Source organism: Micropterus dolomieu, linkage group LG12 (genome assembly GCF_021292245.1).
Source record: "Micropterus dolomieu isolate WLL.071019.BEF.003 ecotype Adirondacks linkage group LG12, ASM2129224v1, whole genome shotgun sequence".
Classification (NCBI taxonomy): Eukaryota; Metazoa; Chordata; class Actinopteri; order Centrarchiformes; family Centrarchidae; genus Micropterus; species Micropterus dolomieu.
Window position 1 is genome coordinate 7,726,949 of NC_060161.1, and position 8,927 is coordinate 7,735,875.

Sequence of the window (8,927 nt, forward strand, 5' to 3'; positions counted from 1 at the left end):
ACAAGTATGTAACCAGATTTCTGTACAGTCTGCTGTGCCATTTTGCTAGGACTGTTTTTCACTATCCACATTAATATTATTTTTAGCCACATTTGCAGAGGGCCTCTGGAATGGCAATGTTAGTCACCAGTTGTTGGTCTAACACTTTAGTTCAAATACCTCCTTAAGTATTTCATAGATGGTACACATTTCTGAGATATTGGTTCTCCCCAGTCGATAAACCCTAATGCCTTTAGTGATACGGTACAGTGCAAAAGGATAACATTCTGTAAAGTAAGAATGCTTTCAAAAATGGACATTTTAACAGATAATTTATCAATTAACAAAATACAAAGTGAGTGAACAGAAGAAAACTCTAAGTCAAATCAATATTTGGTGTGACCACCCTTTGCCTTCAAACAGCATCAGTTCTTCTAGGTACACTTGCACAAAGTTTTTGGAGGACCTCAGCAGGTAGGTCGGCCCAAACATCTTGGAGAACCCTCCTGATCAGACCAAATCCCCAAATCTGTCTGCAGAAATGCAGCCTCAAACTAACAAGGAACCTCCACCATGCTTCACCACCTGCAGACACTCTTGCTCCACTCTTCAGTGAACAAACTGCCTTCTGCTGCAGCCAAATATTTCAAATTTTGGCCCATCATTCCAGAGCGCCTGCTGCCATTTTTCTGCACCTGCTTAGTTGAGTCTCTTGGCCTTGTTTCCATGTCGAAGGCTTTTTGGCCGCAAGTCTTCCATGAAGGCCACTTCTGACCAGACTTCTCGGGACAGAAGGTGTACCAGGGACCCACTGTTTTCTGCAGCTCTGAGCTGATGGCACTGCTGGACATCTTCAGATTGTGAAGGGAAGTAAGCATGACGTCTTTCATCTAGCAGTAAGTTTCTTTGGCCGACCACGGCGTCTACGGTCCTCACCGTTAACTGTTTCCTTATGCTTCTTTCTTCTTTCATCTGGCTGGGAGAGAGCTTGCTGATGCAGTGTAACTACCTTGTGTCTTGTTGCTGTACTCAGTCTTGCTATGGTAAACTGTCTTCAGCATCCTCATCTTGTAAGCTGAGTTTGGCTGTTCCTACACAGCTGTTTCTCTTTCACTTAATGACTGTGTTTCAACCTACATATTGAATTGGTGATCATTAGTACCTGGTGTAACTGTTTAATCATACACCTGACGATATGCCTACAAAATCCATGGCTTTGTGCAAGTGTACCTAAAAGAACTGATGCTGTTTATAAGGCAAGTATTTTTATAGCATGTAACAGACTAAATGTAAGCTTGTTACTATAACATTGATGTTAACATGCATGTTAATGTCTAGTTTTTCCAGCATTGAGCCAAATGTAAATGTTAGCATGCTAATGTAAGCATTCACCTCAAAGCACAACTGAGCTTAAGTCCAGCTGAGGCTGACAAAGAACCTTAGACCACTTAAACTGACTAATTGAGTAGTCTGACAGTTTAGAGTTTGAAAACCTCACATGTCCTTAACTGGCCAGTGTATAGAGGAAAAGGCCTTTTGATTATGTCCCAGCATGGCCTTTCCTGTGCATGCCACCAGCAAAAGGCCTCACCACAGGTAAACCTTGGATTTCTGCCTCACCAGTGGAATGTTGTTATCTCTTTGTTTATTGTTTATCCATCCAAAAGTTTTGTTTTTTGTAATGAGCATTATACAGTTCAGGGGGCACAAGTTTGCATGGTGGTCTCCATAATTTCATTCCTGTCATCACAACTCTTACCAGAATTACAAAACTGTAAGATGTAAATATTAGAACTACTATACTTAACACCCCACTGCCTGATTTAAACCTAACTATAGAGTAGTTTTTACTCCTCACTTGGACAGAGGTGTGCTAGAGACTTCTTCATGATTTTGAAGATAAACTGGAAAAGACAACCAAGACCAGCAAGGCTGACAGGGCAGATGACCGCTGTGTGAGTATTTTTGTCACCTAATGCTCAGGGCTGCAGTGGCCAACTGGGTGGGCGTGGGCATCATAAACTCGCTCTCAAAGCATCCTGGTACATGTAGGCACTGCCCACGAAGCTCTGCCAGCAGGAGAACTCTGCTTTCTCGGTTAATATAGCACTCAATGAGGAATTTATTGCTTCAGTTGACTACATTTACCATCAACACTGACTGGACATCCACATAAAAGGTGCCAAATTACTCTTTAAGTAAAAAATCTCCTACTTTTTCTGCCACTGATTCTGTAATTGGCCAAAAATGTCACTGTTCATCAAAAGGTCCATTTGCAAGCTTCCATACACACTAACAGCCAGTTTATTAGGTACACCGAGCTAAACCTAATGCAGTTTAATACAGGTTCTAATGTTGAAATTGGTTTAAAATTTTATAATTTTAATCATTTTGGAGGCTGTAGTTTATACTGTTGAACTTCCTGCATTATACTAACAGGTGGATCTAAAATCAGAATCAGCTTTTATTGCCAGGTATGTGTACACATACGAGGAATTTGACTCTGGATTGGACAATGCTCACGAAGTGCTTACTTGTACAATAATAAAATCACACACAGGCTATAGTTTAGAGAACACATATATATACACACTATAATTGAGTCTACACTCAATGATATAAAAAATCTAAATGTCTTTAGCCAGCGAAGCTAACTACAGAACTTTATCGCTGTATATGACTGAGTTTTTATCCCTCACATTCAGTGACTTGGTGTCATGCACACTGTTGAAGGCATCAGAACTTGTTTACCTTCCCTCTGGATAAACCATTTACTGACATTTATATAAATTCATGGATATTGGATGATATTATGACATTTCTGTTTATTTGCAGTTTATAGTGTAACTATCTTAAATATAAAAACTAATAATCACACCACAAATACCCTGCATAACTATTTGGGGGATGTAATGCAGATAAAAGTGCATAGTTATGACACAAATATATCAGTGTAATGGTGTTTATCAGCACAACATCTTTTCTCCAAAGTATATTTCTTCATACTCCATGTGTCATGATAAGGATTTAATTTGTTCTGTCATGATTTCTGTCCATCACTGACTGGCCTACGAGTCCTCCTCTCCCTCGCTGCTGCTGGACTCTCCAAACAGGTCGCCGTCTTGAGCCACTTGAGCTGCTGAGCTGACAATCCTGGATGTTGACTTGATGCTGATGAGGGCGGAGCTGTGGCTAAGGCCAAGCACGACGGATATCTCACGTCCACGAAGCAGCCTCATACAGCGGACATGTGCATCCAGGGTGAGCACAGACAGGACGCTGCGTGCCTCCAGGTCCCACAGGCTCAACTGTCCTGGATTATTATAACATAAAAAGTCATTGTTGCACATGAATACATTCTGCTGTGTATGTTATGACAGTGATTAATATGTTTCACATGCATAGTTTTTCTCTTATACATTTTTTAGTGAACTGATTTTTGGGAGTTATGTGTGTTAAAATCCTGATCATTTCAGTCCCAGATGATTTGGCGACACCTGTGGTTACTGCTGTTCACAAACTGTGTTCTAAAGCAACATTATGCAGTAATTTTAGTCTTTTTAATGCAAGCAAAAAAAAAATGTTTTGAGAGCATATGTATCGCACTATGGGCGGTGGTTGTGTGGGTTCTCTCCGGGTGCTCCGGATTCCTCCCACCATCCAAAGACATGCAGTCTAGGTTGATTGGTGACCCTAAATTGTCCTTAGGTGTGAGTGTGAGCGGTTGTTCGTCTATGTGTGGCCCTGCGATGGACTGGCGACCTGTCCAGGGTGTACCCTGCCTTGCGCCCGATGTCAGCTGGGATTGGCTCCAGCCCCCCCGCGACCCTGTACGCAGGATAAGCGGTTGACGATGGATGGATGGATGTATCGCACTGCAATCAAAACTCAAGTTTGTAATTAAATATAAACAGGCCTTTTTTGTGTCACAAAAAGTTTTAATTGCTAATATGTCCTCTTTGATTGCAAGTCAATAGGTTTTCCTTGCGAGTCAAAGTTTTGCAGGTTAAACCGTTTTGCAAGTGAGAGAGTTTTGCAAGTGAGAGAGTTTTGCGAGTCAAAAATTGACTGCATGGCCACGCCCTCAATCCCCTCGCTCTGATGGCTCCGACCAGCACGTAGCTCTACTGTAGATGGAGTTGTAACGTGTACAGGCTGTCTCAGAGTATTACGAACCTCTGTGCAGTGTTCTGTTGTCTGATAAATAGTAAATATTTATATATATATTTATATATAATATCTGCTCTGACTCAAACTGGACTTCCTGGTTTGATATACAATGTTCATGCTCTATAGTTCCCAAACATTTGGAAGAATCCTGTAAAACTTTTGTGGCATTAAATCGACGATCCGATTTGAAAGTATGATTTTCAAATTGCGAGTGTCTTTGAGGGCAATTCCAGTAATCATAATGAAGAGTGTCGAATTGTAGAAGGTTGGAAGGCATGAAGGCACATCCATGGTCCACCCGCACATTTTACTGGCTAATTAGATCTGTTTTCAGGACAGAGTGGGTGTGGACAGACTAAGCTTAATTTACTTTTCCCGTTGGCTTTATTGACAAATTACAAATTTGGACAAATACACAGACCTTGGTGACCTCAAATAATTATCAGCATAGCTCTGCCCACCTTCAACCTAAACAATCTTCCGTCTTATCAAGCAAAGTAACTCAAAACACCGGTGTGGGTGTGCAGGTCTTTTAGTTTTAGTTGGCAACTGATTTCACCAGTTTAAATAATAACTGTCGCTGGCAAATGTACTCAGCTAATTAACACTGATTCCTGTCCGATATGAATGTCTGTAGCAGTTACACTTAGACAAAGATAGTTTTAATTAAAACAGACGTGCCACTCTGTGTAACTTGGATTTTTTATGAACAGTGGCCTGTGTGGCCACAAGTGGGGGACCTGTAGACCGCTGTAGATTAATTTATTTTTGTGATTGCCTTGAATTTCAGACAGGTCGGCAGTTGTTTAGTGCAAATGACTCTCTGGTTTAACTTAAGCACATCATATGATCATTTTAATCAGCTTAAATGTACTGAATCAGGACCACCAGGACTCAGAGCTTTGGTCCCCATAAGAGCTACTGGTCCCGCCAACGTAAAGGTCCTAAAGACACGCACACACAGACTCACATGGTGAAGTTTGACCTAACGGCTGAGTGGAAGGGAATGATTAAAACTGTGACCTGCTGAGTCCTTACCGCAGCGACCCGGGTTCAAGAAATCACTGAATAGTTATCCTGCATTTTTTTAAAGCATTAATGAGTCAGTTCACACAAATTTCAATAACTTATAAGTCACTTAAGCTCTCTTCTTGATTTGTTTATTTATTTAACAATGTGGGTTAATCAACCCTTTAATGTGGTCAATTTCTAATATAATAAATCGTAATAGCACATAAATGGCCAGTTTATTATGTTAAAATAGCCGTATATAGCAGCCTGGGTCTGCACTGATTACACTTGCTTGAAAGTGTGAAAACATGCTGTAATATGCCACCTTAATGTGAAAGAGCCTTAGCTCCAGAGTGTGAAGACAAACATACCTCAGTCATATGACTGAAGCCCTACTACATCTTTCCATTGCTTTATAAGAGCTTTAATAAGTTTGTTTCTTACCTGACAACAGAATGGCTTTGGTTCCTCCTTCTGTCATGTACAGCTTACTGGAGACTTCTATGGTCAGATTCTCATAGCCACAGATGCTCCTATAGTTTCCCTTGAAGGGATCCCACACCTTCAGTCTGTCAGAGCAAACATGGAGAACATAATTATTAAAATGTGAAAGCATTTAACACTTACTTATAGAATTCACTATCGGGTTTGTCTTGTTAGCAAAATGCTAGTGGAACCCAGAAGCAGCATGATTAGCATCATTATCATCTCAGACAACAGAAGGTGTTCCGACTGTGGTGGGACAGGTTACAGACTGTGAAGGCAGACAGCAGGGCTGGATTAACCCAATAGGTTATGGGTTGATTAAATGCAAATCAATTCATGAATATGCACTATGTAACTATAATATCAACTAATATGTTAAAAGTATTAATACTAGTTTTAGATAGGGGACCCCTCTACAAAGACCCTCAAGATTAAAAAAGTAAGATCCACCTGGAGACGTTTTCTGTTAGAATAAGCCACTGTGACGGAAAGGCAAGAGCAGTCACCCCACCCGGATCTACAGGGTACCAAACATGCAACTTGACTGCAACGCCAAAGAGCCAGGCTCGTTGGTATGGCAGTCACAGCGCATACTCAACCTTTGTCTTCATGCAGTCAGTATGTATTAATATTAGTTAGGGACGTTTCACTGACTACAATGGCAACAATGGACGTTCTAAGGGCAGAACGAGAAGCTCACCCACGTGCGCCACATTTTGAGCTGATTGTGATTTATTTATGGGAAAACGGTGTGGGATGTGCCTGCATACTGTGCTGTAAATCAAATCATTTTTGTTCTCGAGCACTTTCTGTGGTTTGTCTGTACGCCACCTTTTGACGTGAATCCTTCGCACGGTTTTATAAATGAGGCCCCCCAAACATAAAGGGAAAGCAAGACCATGTAGAAGGTCTTAAATGACTTCTGATACAAATAGGGTGACATTGCTGCTGCATTCTTCATTCAGGCAAGTAAACATTGTATTGCAGTAGTCTATGAAAGAGAAAATGTGTTGTGGCGACAGCCCGGCTGACGGTGAGTGTCCTGGTTATTTCTCCTTTTCTTCATCTGAATGAGTGAGTCTGTTTTTCCTGTTCTCTGCCTGCCTCCCTGTGTCTCCTCCCCTGTGTGTGCTCTCTCTCTCTCTCTCTCTCTCTCTCGCCCAGCCGACAACCCGCACCTGCATCTCGTCAACCTCCTCCTCTGCCAGTACTTCAGCCCTGTTTCTCCACACTACCTCTGCTTGATCGTCGTTGCTCCTTACCCGGTGCCACTTCAACATTCAAGCTTGCACGTATTTTGCATCCTTCCTATTTCCCTGTGCTTTGTCCCTGCTGTGTCTGACCCTGTTTGTCTCTCCCCAGGTTCACTCACCCAGTCCAGTCAGCTGGGCTCGCTCACCTGCCCTTTCCCCACGGCGTCCTCCCAGTTCTCCTGTGCCTCCTCTCTTCCTCGGCCCCAGTGTCCCCCCGGCTCTCTGGTCCCTGTCTCCTCGGGTTCCCCGTGCCTGCGTTCCCCCGGCATCCACCTCACTCTCAACTCCAGTCCCTCAACCCCTTCTTTCCCCTAATAAAACCTGTCCAAACTTGAACGTTGCATTTGGGTCCACTCTGTCCCCACACCACACCCGTGACCCGTAACTTAATATTTCTGATTTGTAAATAGCAAGATTCTTAATATGCTGTGTGAACTGAAAACAACTCCCAAATGTGAGTGTTTTGAGTTAGTGGTCCAGGTGGTCCAAGTTCAGTGTTATCAGCATTCAGCTGGAAGAAGTTGGACAGCATAGAGAATCCAGATTAATACAATTTCAGTACTATATGAGACATACAACTGTGTGTGATCTGCATAACAATGGAAGAGCACAGTGTCAAAGTGATGAATAATATGGACTTCACAAAGATGAACACATGTACCTGTTTCTTCCTGTGACCCCAAAGACAACTCTGTCTGCATTATCTGTGATAGCTACGCAGCACACTCCAGCCTCATTCCTCAGTTCTTTCCTCACCTAAAGGAATTTGTACAAAACATAATAAAACCTCAAATAATGCATATCTTGGTCAACAGAAAACTGAAAAATACATGAAATAACTGTTTAAAATAAACTTAAAAATTAATTTTAAGAGCACAGTTCAAGTTTAAGCTCAAGCAAACTGTAACACACCGTTCCTTTGTGCAGGTCCCAGAGGGTGACGTAGGGGTTCCTCTGGTCTTGGTTGTAGTGAGTCAGCACCAGGTGACTGCCAGTGTAGGTAATAGCGGCAGTGTGGAGGCTCAGCAGTGATGTTCTATCCTCCAAGGTGTGGAGGTGTTCATGCAAAATCATGCTGAAGACATTGAGGTGGTGAGCAAAGTAGGAGCACACCACCACCTAAAAAATAAAGGTGGGGAATGTACAAGTCAGTAATACAACAGCTGGTGACAAAGTAATGAAAGTTAATGTGATGAAGCCAATAACCTCAAAACATTTATGCAGTGACATTATTATTGTAACATGCAGTCACACTATTTTGCAACAACAGTATCCAAAAGTCATTAATTTAATCTTACACATAAAGTAAAAAACGGTACAAAACACATGCTGGTGACTTAATGGTGTAAGAGGCATACCACATAATGTCCATAACGCTGATTCTAGCTATAGTCTTTCATATTATACCCCATTGTTTCTATCAAACACTATTACTATGAAATAAATGCAAAATGCTAAAAGATAATCATAAAAAAGTGCTGGTTGAATTTCAAAATAATTATCATCTCGACAACAATAGTGGCAAGGAATATCTGTCCCCATCTCTCTCTCCCTTCTGTGACATCAAGCAATTTAGAACTATTGCACGAGATCTGCACAAAGATATCTCTTTACCAGCCTAAAACCATGGCAATATTCTCTGCAGATAAACATTGTGATTTAGATGGGTTATCCTCTCCTCTTATTGTGCCATCCTCTTTTCCAGTGTACCTGCTCATCTCCACTGAGGACGTACTGGTCTATAGAGTTGTATTTCTCTTTGTCCAGCCTCCTTTTCACCTCTTTCTCTCTTTCTGCCTCTCTCTCCAGCCTTCTCTTCTTTTCAGACTGGCTCTCTGTCCGAATGTCCCACGGCATCACTGTGGGAGGAGAGAAAACCAAAGTTACCTAGAACTACAGGCCCATCCAGATCTGAAGACTGATTGAACAAGAAGTTTTAAAGAAAGGATTGATGATTTCTATATTATTGCTTCAAACATAGTCCAAAAGGTATCTGTGAGGGGTTGAAAGGACTAAGTTTACCTGCAG

General features: G+C 41.7%; 1 protein-coding gene across 1 annotated transcript in view; it reads right to left on the bottom strand.

Moving 5' to 3' along the window:
- Nucleotides 1-2,779: 2,779 nt before the first annotated feature.
- The window catches only part of LOC123980760, a 42,368-nt gene continuing 36,220 nt past the window's right edge, over nt 2,780-8,927 (bottom strand). Inside the window, exons 32-36 of the mRNA XM_046065302.1 lie at nt 8,610-8,758; nt 7,812-8,018; nt 7,561-7,655; nt 5,605-5,729; nt 2,780-3,292 (exon numbers count right to left, since the gene is read on the bottom strand). Of these exons, the coding sequence (XP_045921258.1) occupies nt 3,048-3,292; nt 5,605-5,729; nt 7,561-7,655; nt 7,812-8,018; nt 8,610-8,758 (821 nt within the window). The 3' untranslated portion in view covers nt 2,780-3,047. The remainder of the gene's footprint in view (nt 3,293-5,604; nt 5,730-7,560; nt 7,656-7,811; nt 8,019-8,609; nt 8,759-8,927) is intronic.